The sequence below is a fragment of the Sander vitreus genome, chromosome 22 (assembly GCF_031162955.1).
Source record: "Sander vitreus isolate 19-12246 chromosome 22, sanVit1, whole genome shotgun sequence".
NCBI classification, from domain to species: domain Eukaryota; kingdom Metazoa; phylum Chordata; class Actinopteri; order Perciformes; family Percidae; genus Sander; species Sander vitreus.
The window spans coordinates 11,600,595-11,620,008 of NC_135876.1; the positions used below are offsets into that span (position 1 = coordinate 11,600,595).

Below are 19,414 nucleotides of genomic sequence, written 5' to 3' on the forward strand. Positions count from 1 at the left end.
TACACTATGGACTAAAATCATTGGCCAATTTAAAAGAGAAGTGAGAGAAGGTGTGAGGTTGATAAATGTCTTAATCTTCCATGAACATATCCTGCAGCTGAAGACTTTGCAGGCCTTTGAGTTCGCAATGAAGCTTAAATGTACGGGCATGTTATTTATTAACATATTCAAACACCTGACTGCATTTCCTGACACACAGAAGTAGAGGAAAACTCATTTCAATCACCCTGACCACAAAGCGAGATCAGACAATTTTCTTAAGGTAGCAGTAATTTGGAAATGCAGCAAACATTAGCATTATCAATAGTAATGATCTGTTGGGAAAATAATATCACATATCAGAGCAACCTTTTTAATTTTTTATTAAAACAGAACCATTTTTGCAGCAACATCCTTATTTACAGACATTTAGGAGTTTTCAAATGCAACCACACAAAGAGTTGGCCACCGTGTGCTCAAGCCCTACTGGAGGCTAAAGGAGTGCACCTGGACTGCAGGTCACTTTTACTTTCCCAGACTTTCTAAGCCCAGCCCATGGCTACAGTTACCTTGATGTACAAACACAGAGCACAACAACTGCACTGGCCCCTAGTTTAATTATGTTAATGGATGCAGTAAGTACAACACACAGGTCCCTTTATGGACATTCCTGTTTCCATTCCACCCCCTCAGTTTTAATGGTACAAATATAAACAATACAAACTAACTTTTCCTTCTGAACAATGATATGTTTTAGGCAGCTTCACTGGATATAGTGTTACATACTCAAAGTAGTTTTACCTTTTTTTGGTGGATCATAAATCAGCATCAGTCATAAATTCAAGTGTCCTTAGTAAATTTATCAATGATTAATGTAAAAACAATGATGTTGGAACAGCGACTGATTGTACAAAAGAATACAGTGCAAACATCTTCAGCCACTCAGGAAAATGTCCTATTAAAAGCATCTATCTAAGAAGTATTTATTCTATATTAACACAAGAAAGACAATGACTGTTAAAAATAACTCAGTTAAGCAGTTCTGAGAGGACGAGTTAAAGTATCTGACTAATAAGGACGTATAAGAGGGGATTTCCAAAACAATTGGCGTGAGACTTTTGCACAGCACTGTACAGTATACTGAGTCCTAAAACAATATCCCATGTCATATATAAACAAACCCTGGCTTAATAAGGCGAATGTCATATGAAAAGTATCTAAAAAAATTCATGTCAAATAAATACTAAACATTTGGTTGAACTAGTATGTGTGCATGCACATGCACACACAAGCACATGTTTATTTAGGGGAAGTGCATCTTAGATCTCCTCCACAGAATGAGTCTTTGTGAGGTGAGAATGTGTGTGACCACACTGAGCAACATCAGGAAGATGGTCATTGACATCACTATCACATAATGACTAATGCTGAAAGAGACAGAGAGATAAGATTAACGTGTGTATGTGTAAGTGTACGGATCACAGCTAAAAAATGAGGCTGGAAGAAGGAACAAGGAAGGAGGAGGGACAGTGTGTGTATACCAGTCAAGTTATTAATTAGTAATTCATTAAGACTTAAGGCCGTTTTACAATTGTGCGCAGGCTCCACGCAGAGCTCTCGCCGTAGCCTACGTAAGTGGCCTGATGTTTATACTTGTGCGCTGGTGTGTGCTTCGAGCCGGCATATGTGTGTGTAGGGAGTGTGTGATAGAGCGAGGGAGAAGTGAGAGAGTGACGCCGATTAAGTGAGAGAAACAAAGTGTCTCCCCTGTTCTTTCTGACCACAGTGGGAAATCTGGAGCAGGAAAAGTTAACCCTCTCCTTGATTTCATGTTGTTTATGGAGAAGGAGAACCAGGAAATGAGCCGGGGGAAATGCAACGCTACCAAGCCACGGCAGAGCGACGCAAGTCGCTGCGACGCAAGTCGCTGCGACGCGTAGTTACATTTTTCGAGAGGTGCGCGTCAGGCTACGGCGTAGGGTCCGGCGTAGAGGGGTCTGCGGGGCTACGCCGTCGATTTTACGCACGACTATAAAATGGCCTTGAAGGCCAATTTTTCATTCTATTTACAAGTTAACTTACCTTGTGCCAATGTCCAACCAGCTGCCGTAGTCCTGCACCAGGAAGAAAAAGTGCTGAGGAGAGGAAGAGTTGTAAATTGATTGTGTGGGGTTCACATTCATTATACTTAACAGGAAAATAACATCACAGTGAATCTTTAACCTAACATTCAACCCTTTCCAACCTTTCACATTTTTATTTTTTATTTAACCAGGTAGGCCGTTGAGAACAGGTTCCCATTTGCAACAACGACCTGGCCAAGACAAGCATAGGCATGCAGACAACAAATGGTTTCACTTTCAATACAGTACAAGAACACTGAATACAATATGCTACACATAGCCTTACCAGAGCCATCAAGTCAGAGATGACGAGGACAATGAGGAACAAACTGGAAAAGAGGAACAAGAGACAAAAGCACACAGGTAGGGAAGTGTTTCAAGCAAGAGATTACATATGACAACATACACAGCAACACATACTTCATGTACAGCATGGAAAGTAAATTGACAACCTCCTCACAGATACAACATAATACAAACTAGAATTACCGCTTTGTGGTTGTACAGTATGTCTCCACCAGTCAAGTTGCAGTTTACATCAATGTCTGTCCAGACTCTTATTATAAATGTATTGATAATGTATTCATTGTATTTTTTAGGCCAAACATGGATGCTTTACACACATATTCAACAGAAGATCTACACAATCACCACAGTTTCAAGGTGGGCACCCAAGATTAGTGTCACCAATTCAGTATCCGACCAAATGTCTCCCCTTCAGTTTTCTGAGTTATGGCGTTTTATAATGGCCAGAAAAGTGTTTTGGCAGAACACTATAATGTCACAGTGAAGTTGACCCTTGGCCTTTTGGGGATAAAATGTCATCACTTCAAAATCTAGTTCATCCTTGAGTCCAAGTGGAGGTTTGTGCCAAATTGAAGAAATTCCCTTTAGGGGGTCATGGAGGCATTAAAAGAAAGACACATACTATTTAGTAATTTGAGCTGACTCATGGTTTAAGATCTATGTCTGACAAAATTCAGTCTAAAAAGCAAATGGCTGTATCAAATTTAAAACTGCGTATAGTGTGACAAGATGAAGTGCATCCTTCTGTTGGAAAGTGTTGTAGAGGCAATCATAGATCCGACACCAAGAGCAGACTTTACATGTACATCAGTCCCACAACCACCGGACAATACCAGATCAACAATAATGGTTTGTGACTCAACGGATCCTAAAGCAGAAGAGTTGAGTATCTTATTTTGAAGGCTGCAGCAAGGAGTTACCTTCTTGATGAGAGCTGTGTTGCAACTTGGATGGTCTCAAATGTACACATCACTATTATGAATGGAATGATAACCTGGAAGAAAGGACGAGACATTTAAGATTTAATGAAGTAGTCCAGAAAAAAATACAACAAATTGAGAATGAGGTTAACACATATTTAATCAGAATCTATAAGACTACTTCCCTCCCTTATCCATAAAAAGAAAATGATTCTACCTTCCACATCATCAGCCCTCCCATGACGAAGGGGTTGAAGACAGTGAGGAAACAATAAACAGACGCTGGGTCAAAACTAGACAAAAGGAGAAAGAAGCAGAGGAAGTGACAACAGAAAAATGAATCGTCATTCATTCAGAGCACAAGTCGGTCCCAGGGATACCGCTCCATAGATTTATTTACAGTACAGAGTGACATACCTACGGAAGGAACATGCGGTGGTGGTGATGGCATAGTGGATATGACATGCCTTTGATGTGGGAGATCTGGGTTTGATTCCCACAGCAATACATCAACCAATGTGTCCCTGAGCAAGACACTTAACCCCTAGTTGCTCCAGAGGCGTGCGACCTCTGATATATAGCAATTGTAAGTCGCTTTGGACATGACATGTAATGCAATAAATATGGGCATTGTTGACCAATTGCTCAGGGAAATGTCCAGAGCCTACATGTGACAACCACGTGTGCTGTCCATAGCACTGAAACAGAGCCTGATAATCTGATAATGGGGACCGAGCAGCGGACTGCAGCTCTAGAGAATGTAATTAATATTCTCCACATTAATGATGTATTATTTCACCTACCGGCAACCTATCCACTAATAATCCAAATGTTCATTTTTACGACCCGACCCAATCCGGCACGTGTGTGTCTTGGTCTTGTTTATTAGAACTGCAATGATGATTGTGTAAACCGGGCCTGTTGGCTGGTATTAATTTATACGTGCGGTGGGCAAATTCTAGTTTGGTGTTATTGTGTCTGTAATGTTACTGCAAAAAACATCATTCAAAAATATCAATCTCTCTTTCTCTTGCTCGCTCGCTGAGTGGGAACCTAGATGTTGGCAGGTGGTACTATGAAATAGAGTCCTGCTGGCGCCTGTGCACAGTTCCATTATGTTATACAATGGGCATTTGTAGTTAACTGAGTAGGTAAAACATTTTGTTTATGCTGAATTTGGCTGAACTTTTAATGCCCTTTGTATCGTGCACTAAGCGCTTCATTCTGCACGGCTTTCTCACTCTCTATTAAGCCTGCTTGTACATAGGAGGACATAGCATCCTGTACTCTCCTACGTAAGAGAAAACATTTCCTACGTAGGATAAGGGGTAGGATAGGATAAACCTAGGTTTTGGCCATCATTGCCTGCAAAAAAATATTCTTTAACCTAGCCTCTCATGGCTTCCGTACATACTGTATGTGGTGCAAAGTAAGCAGCCTCACATAAAGTACAAAGGCATACACTACAGACTTAATGGTTTAAACAATGCACATAATGACAATATGAGTCCACTGTTTTTTTTACAGATGACTCATTTCCTTCCAGTATTAAAAAAAATCACATCAATCAGCATCATACCAGACATTCAACACACCAGGCTGAACCATGCACAGCCACCCCCACCAAACAACTTCCTGCCATTTATCACACATACACACACACACACACATACCTGTTGATGGAAGCTATGTTCCCTGTGCCGAAGAAAGCTGTTATTATAAAAAATACCTGTAGAAAATGCATAGTCAAGGAACGATCTGAAGCAATGTTGAACTAATTCAACATTAAAAATTAAAAAATTAAAAATAATCTTCATTATTTTTAATACTACACCTCATACATTCATTTTATCTTCCATTCCATCTTTTTTTAAACGATAATCTAACTGGATGTAGTTTGGCCTGAACACCTGCAGACTCCATTAAGACAGAAGCATTACTACACTGGTGGCTGTTGTGTGTGTGTTATTTTGTGTGCTTCAGCTAATGTCACTGTTGCAAATACCCTAACATGGATACGAAAAAATAAGATCTTCTGATGTCATCCAACTTTAGTTGTCGGATCTTGGTGATGTCGATGTTTGCAGAGAAATCAATAGTGGAGAGCTGAAAGAAAACACACACACAAAAGCATACTTATACACATCACGGATTCACTGACACACACAAACACGGATCATAACTATCAGTCAGTACTTCTGAACAACATGTTGAGCTTTATGTAAAAAGATCACAGTATGATTTGATTAAGAAAATGTCATTAAAGGTGCAAATAGTAGATCAATATTAACACCAGAACACGTCAGCCCAGATAAGTAGCGGCTCCAGAACACACACACACACACACACACATATATATATATACATATATGTGAACATACTGTATGACAGCACAATAAATAGTCACACACTTGTCTGACTATTGAAATTTGCCATTCATTTTGTCATGTAGTTTATGCTGCTCTACACAATCTAAGTTTAAAAACATGCATGTCGTGCTTTTACCTCTTGTCTGCTAGAGACACCCTGAGCGAGCATAGCTTCCTGTTCAATGTTGATCCACACAAACATCAACCAAGATAACACAGGGGGGAACAATGCCTCTGACCTGGGTGGGAGAAAACACACATTACAAATTTGATCATTTAGTAACTTTGCTGTGATGCTGTGTGTAATATTTCTTGTCTTACCCAGTGCTGAGCAGTAGATATGTGGCCGTGAGAGAGAGGAATATGCTGAAGAGTCGGTGGAAAAGACGTGTAGAGCTCAAGAGTGGAACCAGCATAGAAGATGCTGAGAAAAGACAAGAGACAGGTGAGGTGTGCTGGGTCTTACAGCTTAGAGGGAGACATTTTAACCGATACTTTTTTATTTTTTAGAAAGTAAGGTATAATATGCAATGCTTTCCTCAAAAACAATGTATAGACTAATACAAGTACAGTAATTAATCTCAATCATCACTTATGACCCACTAGAAGTGTGTGGTGGTGTCTGTATCTGCAGAGGTTCTGCGCTCTGCATTCACTCATAATCCGACAATGGGGCACCTTCCCGCATAGGTGTGGTTGTGTTTATTTGTGCCTTAGAACATAATGGCTGCAAAATAATATGGGAAGAAGCTTCTATTCCTCTGATTACTGCTTTGTACAGCCCTCCTTCTTTTCATTCACTCTCTAGCTCACTCGACCACTGCTGTGCCAAGTTTGGACGGTGTGTTCCATACTCACTACATATTCTACCTTTAAAGAGATGGGATATAGCCAGGACTCAAATAATTGTATCTACATCTTAAACGTATGGACAGGTCAAAAGTATCTTGTGCTCACTCCCACCCACCTACCTACCTAATGTGGTCCAGCTGATGATCTGATTAAGAAGGGGCAGGCCCTGTTTCTGCTGCAGGCTGAGGTGTGTGAGAGATGGCACGTATGCACACACTGCCACATGGAGCATCTGCAGAGTTTGACAGGTAAGCATTTATTTTTTAGAAAATGCAATGACACAAACACAAGCACGCACAACATGACCTGTACTGTAGTTACCTGGGTGACAAACTGCAGTCTGTCACTGAGGTGCAGAGGCGTTCTCTGTCCTGATGACCAGAGGTAACAGGCTGAAGTGAAGAGAGTGAGTAGACCTGCACAGGTACTGAGCAAAAAAACATCATATGTCACCTCATTATTACAGAGATGTATTGCTGTTAATTAGCAGTTTATCTGATTGAGATTCTCTGTCTCTGACTCCTCCATATTACATATCATATTCAGTTTGCTTGTTATCGAGAGTCCTGCTTAGCTTGTGAAAGTAGTTGTTTGCCTTCTATGGCTCTGGACGAAGCTTTGTCATTTACGTCACGATATATTGATATCGGAAAAAAACAAAAAAACATTTGTATTAACATCGGAATATTAATTTCTGACCATATCATTTTTTAAATGATTTCTGTGGTGATGTTTAAGATTTCTTAATATACAAATATAATATATTATTTAAATATTTCCTTGTAACTGACTGATCTTAATCTGGCTTTTGAGTTCAGCCATGACGAGACACTGGTAAACTTTCTGATAAATGTATGCAAATAGAGGAAGCACTCACACCAGATGTATGTTAGGCTCTCTGCCCACAACAGGCATGAGGGGGAAAGCAGCCAGACACAGACACCCCAGACACCAGCTCAATGAACGGAACTACACAAGAACAGAGATAAGGAGTTGATATAGTTAGATACTATATGTGATGTCATACTGTAATTTAAAGCTATAGTGCGTAGTTTCTGCTGCCCCCATGAGGAATTCTACATAATGACAACAAACTTGTCGGCACGTCCACATGATACAAGCCTCCTTATTTACTGATCAAAATATTTTAAAAAATTTCTGTTGATTGAGGTTATGCAAAAAATCACTGACGTGTCCATTCAATCAGGGACTGTTCGTTATTTATTTAAGGGACCACCGCAGGAGTTTTTGGGACCTCTAGCCAAAATAGACATGACCCTCCCCTCGCCAGTAAAAAAAATTCTATGACCCTCAAAAACGATTTGGAAAAAAGGCATGACCCTCCCCAACAATTTACCGATACCTTCTGTACTGGTTTGCGCTTGGCAAAGATATACAGATTCCCATTGTTTTATTATAGCCATGACATACATGACTAAACCTCTGCATTCTCATCTGACGCATCCCACTCCTCTGTTATGGTGTGGTGGCCATTTCAGTAGATTTACTCACTAACATTGTTGTGGAAACACAATAAGCATGGAAACTAAATGCACACTTCCTGCATTACTGCATTACTTCAAATACTAAGTTACTCCTCTAGTAAACTAGTATTCACATGAAATAAAACAATAAAATATTGAGACCAGTCAGCAAGGCACTCTGGGTAACATTCAACACACAAACTGGTTGCTATGGACTCATGAAATCAGATTTATTCTACTTCGTTTAAGAATGCTTGATTTTGATTGGCTGGGAGGAGGGCATTAACCAGGCAGGTTGCCCGCTGACTGAGCACAGCGTCATCAAATAGTAGATCAATACGCCGCTTGTATTTTTTTTCTATCACAGAAATTTCAAACATGAGGTCCATTGTAAAAATACACCTTGTTTAAAAAAGTTTCTAAAATGTGTCGGAAATCTATCGGAGGGTCAGTCGATACATAGTTTCGCAAGCGAGATACAATGTAGCTACTACGTTATTAAACTAACGTTAGTGATCAGGTGGTTGCTATAGAAACTAATTGACGTGAGCTAGTTGAGCTAACGTTATTCGCCGTAGTTCTAAACATTACAGTGTTTTAAAAATGGACGAATTCATTGTCAATTTTAATATATTTGGAGTAGGGAAGACATTTGAGGACTGGTTAAAGAGCGAGGAGGACGACGGAATGACAAAAGAAAAAGACAAGGCCCAGGGTAGCCGTTTCCGAGATCTGACAGATGAGGAGCTGCGTGCAATTGAAGACGGGGCCCTTGAATCAAACACGGAAAAGGCAACTGCCTTTGCTATCAAGGTTTTCACCGAGTGGAAGAGCCACCAGAAGGATAGACTGACAGTGACAACTGACCCGGACTGTGGTTGCTATAGAAACTAATTAGCTACAGTTGAGCTAACGTTATTCACCGTAGTTCAGAAGTTCAAGACTTCTGTGAGCTGGAAATTCCGCTACAGTGTCCAAGCTTTATTTGTAGGAAACTGTACCTTGGATTTCCATAACCTTTTGGTGTGGGAATATTCAAATACAATGTATTTTTCCTGTGTACAGTACTGTGACTGCTGGAGCGGTGATCTGCGACTTAGTTACCTTGGCCTTGCCAAAAAGTCCCGACAGGAAGGGCCAGAGAGAGAGGACAGCCAGGCCCACAGTCAGCATGGCGCGATGGAAGAAACTCACCACCTGGGGGCAGCACAGGTAAACAGTATAACCTTATTAGCACACAATGAGCCCTATATAATTTGTAATATATACTGTATGTGGAGCTCAACTAAAGTCTATATTAGTGCACTGAAGCAGAAATATGCCTCTACCTGTACAATAGAAGACATTAAAGACTCCTACCAGTAGCTCGATCCCAAACGCCACCAGCACAAAATAGCCAAAACATTTCCACAGTGGCAGAGAGGGAGCTGAGCGAACCAAATCTGTTAGAGTTCCAGACCTAAAATGGATCATTAATGAAATTATTTTTCCTGTGGTGAAAGGGAGAAAAGAAAGAAAACAGCAAAGGCCATCCTTTCATACATTTACAGAGGAGAAACATGAATGGATACAACACCACTTCAAAGGATCTAATCAACACCTCACTGCAGCTGCAGACATGCATGAACAAGCATGTGTGAGGTGAATTACATACAATGAAAAACTGCTATATTCATTGATTGTTGAGATCTCCCTTGATGTGTTTTCATATTTGCTGACATCGTGTGTGTGTGTGTGTGTGTGTGTGTGTGTGTGTGTGTGTGTGTGTGTGTGTGTGTGTGTGTGTTGTTTGCTCCACCACTGTCTGAGAACAGCATGCAGGCACTATACACACTTGTTTGATTAGAGACTGTGATGTATGTGTGCACATGTGTTTCATGTTTTTAATCTATTTTACATTCTCTTTAATGTGTGTTACTCACTCTTTAAGGACAGAGTACCACACAGGGACTGGCAGCAGGCAGTAAATATAGTAAGTAATGGGGCTCCTTTGGATAAGCAAGAACACAGTGATCACCACTGTCACACATATACACACCCTGGCCAGGGTATGGCTGGGAATCTGCACACATACAGAGGAGAAACACCAAAAAATATAATTCAACAGGACACTGAAGTTTCATAAACTTGCCTTGGTGGAAGGAATCTTTAGAGGCAAAGAAAGAAGGATTATAGTGACCTAACCTGTTTGAGGAGACTGGGGTGTCTGTTGAGGCCGGCATGAGTCTTCAGTATGACTAGAACAACATATGAGGTCCAGCCTACAAATCCCAGCACCACACTGCAGCCTAGGAAGAACCTGTCATAGGTGTGGTAGTAGACCAGGCCCTCCAGGGCACTGGATATCAGAGATCGGCACAGAGAGATCTGACAATAGACAGATGAGGGGGAATGAAAGGGAGTGCTTTAGCAAAAGCAAATACGTCATGGAGAAAGAGGAAAGAAGATTAATCAGCAAGGAATGTAAAGTAACAAAATAAAGTAAAAGGACAAGGCATACATCGGTTTATTGATGTAGACAACATTTACCACTAGGTTAGGTGGTTCCCTTGGCATCAGGCATAATAGTGACTAACTTTATACTGCTACAGCTGAGTATCATACAACGTTGGTCACTACAACATGTTCCAACACCAGCTTAATGTATTTAAGTGCTTTAATCCACTTGTACAACTGTTAATTTACCTATATAAGATGCATTCTATCCTTTCCAAATACTCACAGCATCTTCATACTTCTCCAGCTGAATCAGTATTCTGGCCTTGTGGATGAATTCTGCTTGTTTTGACTCAGTCAGTAGTCTGGGAAAACAGTGAGACAAAGCAATAAAGACAGAGTGCGTGACATTGCATTTAAATGTGGGCTGAAATCTATTACCAAATAAAGCCTGCTTCATTTGGCTTTATACTTACAACAACAGTAATATCAACAACGCATTGCCCTGCTTATTTTTTTGCATAGGCCAGCAATGGAATATCTCAGCATTTGCCACTTGGTTAATACTTTTACTGAAAATACCGTCAAGCTTTGCACACTGCACTCATGATCCCTTGGTAAAAATGCTTATTTTTATAGACTGAGCAAATAAAAACTAATGGTAATTCACAGTTATTACAAGTCATTTACTCACTAATTGTACTTACTGGTAAGGGGTGAAGAGAAAAGACAAGGTTGTCTCCTTTTTCTGGGCCATTTTCATCTATAAAAACACATATAACTCAGTCACCATATAACTGAATTACTATATTACAAGACATGTGCAGCAATAGACTTACTACAACTTAGACCTTAACAATGACGCAGTGTTAAAAGCTGTCATTGTGAAGTCATTGTTATAAATCAAATGAAGAGTTCGGAGATATCTAGTAATACCAACATATTAGTATAATTTCAACTGATAGATCGTTACAGTTGTATTACTATTAATACACACATATTTATTGAAGTTGAACAATGAAGTGACAAGTGATTGTTTTACTGGCCTTTGTGGCATACTTATGGTCATCATGTCAGTAATACCGTAGCAGAGCTAAAGGCTTTCATACCTTGTACTGCTCTAGTACTTGAATAGCATTGGTGTACATGCTCTCTGCCTTAAACTGGTCACTGTTGTTAAGATAGAGAAGAGGTAACACACCCTGAAAGAGACACAAATACACATAAAAGGAAAAGATGAAGATGTTTGGATGCATAGTTTCTACTGAACAGTATAACTGATTGTCACAGACATTGGAGTGTTCTTTCGAAATCCATTTTGGACCATTTTAATGATGCTGTGAACACTTAGACAACCTTCTAAGATAAAAAATTACTAGAATAGTTCCTTTATTTATTTATTTATTTGTCCTATAATTTATCTCTGCACTTACAACAGAGTTAACAGGAAAGGGCACACCGATGAGAGAAGCCATGAGGGGAGCGATGTCTGCCTGCAGGAAACAATAACAAATAGTTCAATTTACTACCTGTTGTTCTGTGAGATCACTGCTTTCATATATCTTTTTATATATAGTGGTAATAATTGATGACATTGACATCATTAAACAGTGAGGTGGTCACGGTCCTTACCTGATTGACGTCAACTCTACGAAGGTGCTCCAGTTTCCAATCTGAGAGAAGCAGTAGGGATACAAATCAGAACAATAATGTCAATAAAAACATATAGTGTAACAAATTCAAAAAAGAGAACATTCTTTTTTTTGATATCTTTAATGGGTGTAGAAAAGCTTGGAAGTTAACTGAAGTTAAAAAACTAGCTTGAGAGACATTGAAGCAAGCAGCTGTGAGCACAGTACATGAGTTTAGCACCTTGTAGGTAGCCATCGTTGAATGGTTGGGGTTCAGTGACTTTGTGGGCATTATGAACTCCGGCTCCCCACACCACTAAAGGGGTGAGTGTCTCAGAGGGATGGCCTGCACCGTGTGAACCTGGAGAAACAACAGATGATATAAAAGCCTTCAGTGAATGTATATGCTGAAGAACAGAATTATTCTTTTTTTTCCATTCCAGACAGTAAAAAAAGCAGTGGCAAACGCAAACAAGAGCCTTACCCCAGTTTGTCATGCCATGATCAGAGGTAAACACATAGGCTGTTCTGCCGTCATGACCAAAGAAATCTTCTACCATAGACACCAGTTCAGCTACACCACTGTCTACCAGACCGATATTGTCTAGGTACTCCCTAGACAAAAATTCAAGATAAAGATATCACTATTTATTTTATGTTATGTAGAGTGCAATCAAAACAACAAGACATCCTAATAACATGTCTCTTACCGTGACATTGGTCTGTGAGCATGTCCGTTTGTGTCGATGCCCAGCAGATGTAGAAAAAAGATATTCTCACCCTCAAGCAGACTGGCCCTCAGACTGGAGTTAGACTTTGCTGACTGAAAGAACGACTAGTGCAGAAAGAAAAACATAGTTGGATTTATTCAAGATGGCATGTGCAAACCCTTACTGATTGTACCAAGGGAGTCTGGCACTAACAGTAACAACACGTTTCCAATAAAGCTTGTTGCAGCAGTACTATACTGTATAATCATTAGTAATGACTTCACGTGGCATCACATTTTAGGACATGAAAATGCATAAACATGACATCGTAAATAAAACAATGAATATGAAAGTGGAAAATATGAGCTTTATACAAAAAATAATCTATGTAAAATGATATGACTTAATCAGTAATTACTATCACAGATTCATCACAACATGCATCATTATCGTTAGTAATTCCACTACCATACCTTGACTTGAGTGAACACCCAGGTGTCCAGCCTGGAGGCGTCTGTGGAGGCAAAGTCCTCCTCCTTTGCTGGGTATGTGTGAGTATACACATGGTCTCCACTGGCACCTGGAAGAACCACAGCACGAAATGAGCTTCGTTACAAGGATCTTTTAAAAGTTTTGTCCTAAAGTAGTCAAAACATGTAAGCAACAACGAGGAGTAAAAGAAATGAATTACTGAGCTTAAATGTATAGTCTTTACCTGTGACCTTCTGCTTTTATATTGATTAGGTTGGTGGTTCTGATTGTGTCGTTTGTGTGAGTGTGTGAATGTGTGTGCCTGTGTACCTTTAGCAAACATCGGCAGAATATCAGGGCTGCCCCAGCACCAGGTGTGTTTGGTCTCATTAAACACCGAGTCAAACTCTACAGGATTCTCCTTCCACCCTGAACACACACACGAAAAAGGTGAGTGCACAGACAGACACAAACAGTAGTCACCCATACCGACACATACACAAGTACAGTATAAGAGTGTCAAAAGTAATTTATTTACTATACTTACTATAATTTTTCACATAGTCTTTTCTGTATTAACATGCACACCTACCTTTAGCAACAGCACTCACATCCTCATAAAAGCCAGCGATGAGAGCAACATGACCGGGACGAGACTCAGTTGGCACGTGTGTGTGTGACACACCCCAGGTACCCCGCTCCTCCATCACACTCCTGATATTGGGAAACACACACACACACACACACACACACACACACACACACACACAAACAAAAACAAACCTCATTGCAGATATATACACACTGCTTCCGGTACTAATTCACAGTACACAAATACACTAGGGCTGCACAATATATCTTTTTTTTTATCATCGCGATAGACACTCAAAGATTTTTTTGTGTTAGTTGAAAGAACATTTTAGTAGAAAACTACACTTTAAAATGTAACTCTTTTTTTAGTGCTGCCTTTTATATTCAATTCAATGTTCAATTTGTTCAATAAAAGAATGTTGAAAATGATTTTCTTCCACAAGCAATGTGTTGTATTTTAGCAGAATACTGAAAGCAGCAGAAATGCAGAACTGAGTACACTTAAAATATTTTGTTTATATGTATGTCAATATGTATGTTTATTTATCGCAAGTTATATCGTTATCGCGATATTAAACAACATTATCGCATATCGCATATTTCCCACATATCGTGCAGCCCTAAAATACACCATATCGAAGCTCAACTTTGTATTTTTCCCAACCTCAAGTATGGGGCCCTGGATGAGCCGTTGGGGAGGAGTGTGAAGAGACTGTCTGCTCGGAGACCATCGGCCACCACTAACACCAGTCTGGAGGCGGGGGGTGCCAGCGGTGTAGCCTGGGGTGTCATGCCATGGACCAGGGGAGAGGTGAAGTAGATATCAAAGATAGAAAGGAAGAAAACCACGTGGACTGTCAGTCCAACTAGGAGGAAGGTGATCATCCTCATTTTGAGTGTCAACACCGAGCTGGGTCTGCAGAGCAACCAGGGAGGATGGAGATGGAGGAAGGAAGATTTAATGTATTTGCAGGTGAAAGAAAGTGAGAAGAAGATGGGACAGAAATAAAGACAGAATAAAAATGACTATGGACAAACAAAGTTATACAGTTCAGGATTAAGATGTTAGTTCAAATAAAGAAGGTATTCGAAGGGTTCAGTATTATATAGACTGGTTAAGCCATAGTGTGTGTCCCATGTGAAGCCTGCTTAAGGGAGGGGTAATCCTTATGTCACTATATGCCAATAGCCAATTTGTAGAAATAATGAGTTTATAGTTAGTTCTATACATTTCAATGGTAAATTACCTATTGGGTCAGCAGTCAAGCTTGTTTACAAGGGAGTGGAAAAATCAGTAACATCTTTAGGCCACGCAAAAAGCATTACCTGTATGTAACGCCAGTGGAATCCCCCAATAAAAACGGGGGACGCTGTCTCGTTGATGAATGAATGGGAGAGCAGAAATAGCAGCTATTTCACTCATTCACCTGATTTAGATTCCACTGTATCTTCGTAGATGACCAATTAAATATCCAGAAAACCCGACCGAGGCTTTGTTGTACAAAACAAGATGAACGTAATCTTTAAGTGCGTCCTTTCACAAAACCAACTGTCCCTTATTCTCCAGTAAGAAGATTAGTACAAGAAATTCAGGCACCATGAGAATCCACTTCCTTGTTGTGATCTACGTTGACGTGTGTACTTTGCAGCTGAATTGTGGGTACTGTAGTTAAAATATTTATTTCCCAGAGAGTTTCCTTGTATATTTTTTCAAAACGCCTTTTAATATTTTTTTTTAATTAGTTTTCTTATCTAACTCTGTGTGTGTGTGTTACAGTGTAGTTTCACCGGAAATTGTTATTTTCACAGCTTGTGGCTTTTTGATCAAACAGGCTATCAGCTGTCAAATGTGCCCTGCCCAGTCTTCCTTTCTGTCTCGCCGTTATCCAACCATTTTGTATTATCCCATGAAATAGGCGGGCTTTGGAAGAACCTTTCTCAAAATTGACCAATCACAGCTTCGCATTTTTCCCCCTTGTCAATGCCGCCTACCAAACCATAGCTAGCTTGATATCCATTCAGGAAGAAGTGGGTCTGATTAGCTGTGCTAGCTTAGATTGCTAAACATCTTTATAGTGCAAAAATGGCGTCGGTCAACCCGTTTAATCTCAGTGATTCTGAGGAAGAGGCTGAACGGCGCCCCAATGAAACAGTTCACACAGAGAGAAGCCCCAGTGAAGGGGCGCCAGGGCCGCCACCAGGTAATCCTTTCTCTCCGCCTGCGGACGCCGAGCCACCGACGCTTCTGCTGTCTAGCAACCGGACGAGCCCCAGCGGTGAGGGCTCGGTCTCGGTCGCGGCCACCTCCGCTATGGCAGGCACCGCCGAGACACGGATATCAGTGGATGGTATCGCTGCTCAGCTATTACGTGACCAATACATTCTCACGGCCCTGGAGTTTCACACAGAACTGTTAGAAGCAGGCAGGGAGCTCCCGAGGCTGAGGGATTATTTCTCTAACCCTGGGAACTTCGAGCGACAGAGCGGCACTCCGCCTGCCAAGGACCAGGTACTCGGACCTGGAGGACCACTGCGTAAGTAATGTTAGCTGCTCCCAGTGCTAGTCACGTAACTGTCAGCTAGCTCCGTCTTTAATGCTGCATTATACAACGTTAGCCCAATGGCTAGCTAACGTTAGCTTAAAACACTGGATTTGGAAGCCAATCGATCATGAGATAACGTTATCCTCTTGCTGCACCTGCCCTGCCGGTCTAGGGCCCGCAGCCAACAAGCGGGTTTCGTTGGTCAGCTGTGTTGGCTTGGCTGACATACAAGACTGCATTATCTATGACAGACTATAAGAAGTATTCTAATGTAAAAGCCCTGTAGGGAAATGCACGTCGTCCCCCCCCTCCTTTTTTTAGGTCAGAGGTCAGGATCACCTGCAGAAAGGAAAAATGAGAAGCAAGAGAAGGCTTGTACAAATTGCTTTTGCAATACTGCATTGAGCTATGGTCATGCTAATGAAGCAAGTTTGAAGAGAAGGCTGCAGCTTGTCGGAATTGTGTCTCCACCTCTTGCTTAAGATGACAGTGTATTATATTAGTTGTTTTGTTGCTTTGTACCAGTGGTTTCTAGGCCAGGGAGATAAATATTACTTGGTTTGGTTTATTGGTCAAGGATGTATATCTGTAACACCGTCATCCACTTAAGTGACTCCTGTATGGGAATAACTGGCAGCATTTAAGGGGGACTAAACAAACTGAACCCATAAACACGCATGCCATGATAATTGTAACCATGGTGACAGCCCAAGTCACAAATAAATAAAGCCTGCTATAGAGCAGCATGAGTAGTATTACCATAAACTTTAAGTCAACTGTGGAAGCAGGGGAGCTTGACACTGAAGGGAATGTGAGTGACAAAACCTTTTCTTCTGGCCCCTTTTTACTGAAGTGAGTAGAGCAAATCTATTCGCTGTTAATATAGATCTAAAGGCACCATATAGCAACCTAGCTACATTCAAAGAGAGCTAGAAAGATATAAAAAAAAAAAAAATTCTATTCATTTATGTTAATCAGTCCCCATGAAAGCAGATGCTCTTTGCATCTTGTCGATAATCTAAATACAATAAAACCAGTGGATGTGGTCATTCATTTGAGTATAATCTCCTTATCAATTCCAGGATTTAAATCAGTGTTTAAGTTTCTTATTTGCTCAGAGAATGACAGCAGCACTGCATTTGTACAAGGCGAGATGATGAATTTTCATTGTATACATTTTTAGCAATTTTCCTGCTGAGAGAACAACAGCATATCAATGCTGAAGAAAGAGAGGATCTGGTTTTATAATCAGAAGATTTATTTCCCCATATTTAGATGCTGTAGTAGTAATTGACAACAACCTTATATATAACCCCACCAGGTCGAATTAAATACTTGTGTAGACTGACTTTCTATATACATTTTAGAGACCACAGAAGCAAACAAAAACAACTGTGTGTGTGTGTGTGTGTGTGTGTGTGTGTGTGTGTGTTAGTTGCAAAGGTCTGGTGGTTGCATTAACAAAATCCCAAAAGGTTTAGCGCACGGTCACAGAATAAATGTTTTATGATGATGTCTTCGAAAAGCATGACAGGACTTGAGAGCACCCCTGTTGTGAAACTGTCAGGAAGGTCATGGAGAAACCGTGATCTCAGTCGTATTAGCTATTGATGAGAGTAAAGGTTCATAAGAATATGACATCCCACATCCCTGATAAATATAATCTACCGTATGTAGACGGGGAAAACAATTAAGCAGCTGATGGCAGTTATTGAGGGAGAAGGCGATGAACTCAAGGCAATGTCACTTTTCTTTCCAGCATAATCTCATAGCCAAGAACTCATGTGATCACTGGAAAGATCTTTTTCCGCATGTTTGGGGGGTAGAAGATAGCGTTAAGTATTTGTTGAGGAAGGTAAAGGGATACTGATCGAATGTCTTCTGTTGTCAACTGTTCTGTTGTTGTAAACAATGTTGAATTGTTTCAAACAATAGCAAAACATTCAATACCTTGTTTTTGTCTGCGTGATTCTTAAGGACTGTACACTATTATTGCCCTACAAAAGAAACAAGCTATACCAGTCCTTTAATGTCTTATTTTGTTGGAATAATTTTGTTCTGCAGAATGTTATGATGTTATGATGAGAATGTCTGATTCCACAAGTAGCCACACGGCCAGTGACTGTTAGCAGCTGTAAGCAGTTTATTGCAGTCATCGTGTAAGGATAATGGCCCGTGTCACAAGCAGCATCATATCTGCAGCTGCTGCTGTAAACCACATGACACAGTAGGGCATCTCTCACCACCTTGATAATTTGCAGTATGAAGGCATGAATGGTTCTCTCTCCGGCCTAGTCAGGTACATATTTGCTCATATGATGCAAGGAGCCTTTGAGGTAGCATGCAAGGTTAACGGTAAGCTGCCACATTTAAGAAGTTGGTGTGGTTTGCCACATAAGTCATAATATGGGATACCAAAAAGAGGCAGTATAATCTCAGGACATGAATCGGAAAGCTAATTTGTGCTCGCTTGTTACAAATCTGTAAAGTTGGCACAATGGCAATCCAGGCCAAACACACACCACTGTCAGCCTGGTCATCCTACTATGTGTGTACCTCTCCCTTATGCCGGTTACACACCAACCAGACGGCCAACCGTCGGCAGAAAAGGCAGTTGGACTGCTCAGTCTCCCCGAGTTGGTCAAAAAAAGTGCCTCAGAACCAGTGTTGGGTGTAACGCGTTACTTTGTAACTCAGTTACAGTAACGTAACTACTTTTTCAGGTAAAAAGTAGTGTAACACGCTACTACTGAAAATTTGGTAACGAAATGTAGTTCTTTTTTCAATTCGGCGCAACGTTCCTTTTCCCAGGGACAGATTTGACAGCGACACTGCCTTCTCAGCTGCGTGATCACAAGCTCCACACGGGACGTGACAGAGGCTGGTAGCAGAACAATAATAGCAAAGCAGCCAAAGCTAACTTTTGAGAGCGTTTTAAGCTTTGTGGCTTTTTGCTAGACGGCGTTCTGAGCCAGGCAGACACAAACGCACAGATGGAT

The 19,414-nt window shown here is 40.7% G+C and overlaps 2 protein-coding genes across 4 annotated transcripts in view; one reads left to right on the forward strand and one right to left on the reverse strand.

Annotated features, from left to right (window-relative positions):
- Positions 1–345: 345 nt before the first annotated feature.
- Positions 346–15,806, reverse strand: pign (phosphatidylinositol glycan anchor biosynthesis, class N). Of its 3 annotated transcripts, none has more exons than XM_078281006.1 (29): positions 15,300–15,806; positions 14,537–14,788; positions 13,874–13,995; positions 13,612–13,710; positions 13,284–13,390; positions 12,811–12,935; positions 12,585–12,715; positions 12,342–12,461; positions 12,102–12,142; positions 11,903–11,962; positions 11,579–11,671; positions 11,177–11,232; positions 10,756–10,834; positions 10,218–10,400; positions 9,956–10,095; positions 9,393–9,492; positions 9,138–9,230; positions 7,427–7,518; positions 6,871–6,976; positions 6,673–6,781; positions 6,019–6,121; positions 5,834–5,936; positions 5,348–5,434; positions 5,002–5,057; positions 3,546–3,621; positions 3,329–3,402; positions 2,389–2,431; positions 2,062–2,114; positions 346–1,406 (listed from the first exon to the last, which is right to left on the reverse strand). In XM_078281006.1, the coding sequence occupies exons 2-29, from the start codon at positions 14,761–14,763 to the stop codon at positions 1,283–1,285; spliced, it is 2,802 nt and encodes a 933-aa protein (XP_078137132.1). In that variant the 5' UTR covers positions 14,764–14,788; positions 15,300–15,806; the 3' UTR covers positions 346–1,282. The 3 variants fall into 3 exon arrangements, with proteins under 3 accessions (XP_078137132.1, XP_078137131.1, XP_078137133.1); XM_078281005.1 differs by having other exon boundaries at positions 15,199–15,805; XM_078281007.1 differs by lacking the exon at positions 15,300–15,806 and adding an exon at positions 15,120–15,178.
- Positions 15,807–15,865: 59 nt separating this feature from the next.
- The window catches only part of relch (RAB11 binding and LisH domain, coiled-coil and HEAT repeat containing), a 38,565-nt gene continuing 35,016 nt past the window's right edge, over positions 15,866–19,414 (forward strand). The window contains 1 exon segment of the mRNA XM_078281004.1: positions 15,866–16,406. Within this exon segment, the coding sequence (XP_078137130.1) occupies positions 15,956–16,406 (451 nt within the window). The 5' untranslated portion in view covers positions 15,866–15,955.

Bases quoted from the DNA above. Each gene is read 5' to 3' on its own strand.
- pign (XM_078281006.1), bottom strand. From the start codon at position 14,763: ATGAGGATGATCACCTTCCTCCTAGTTGGACTGACAGTCCACGTGGTT. The intron at 12,462-12,584 runs GTAAGGCTCTTG...TTGTTTCTCCAG, and splicing joins TCATGGCATGACAAACTGGG to GTTCACACGGTGCAGGCCAT. The intron at 6,977-7,426 runs GTGAGTGCTTCC...TTTTTTGCTCAG, and splicing joins GAGCCTAACATACATCTGGT to TACCTGTGCAGGTCTACTCA.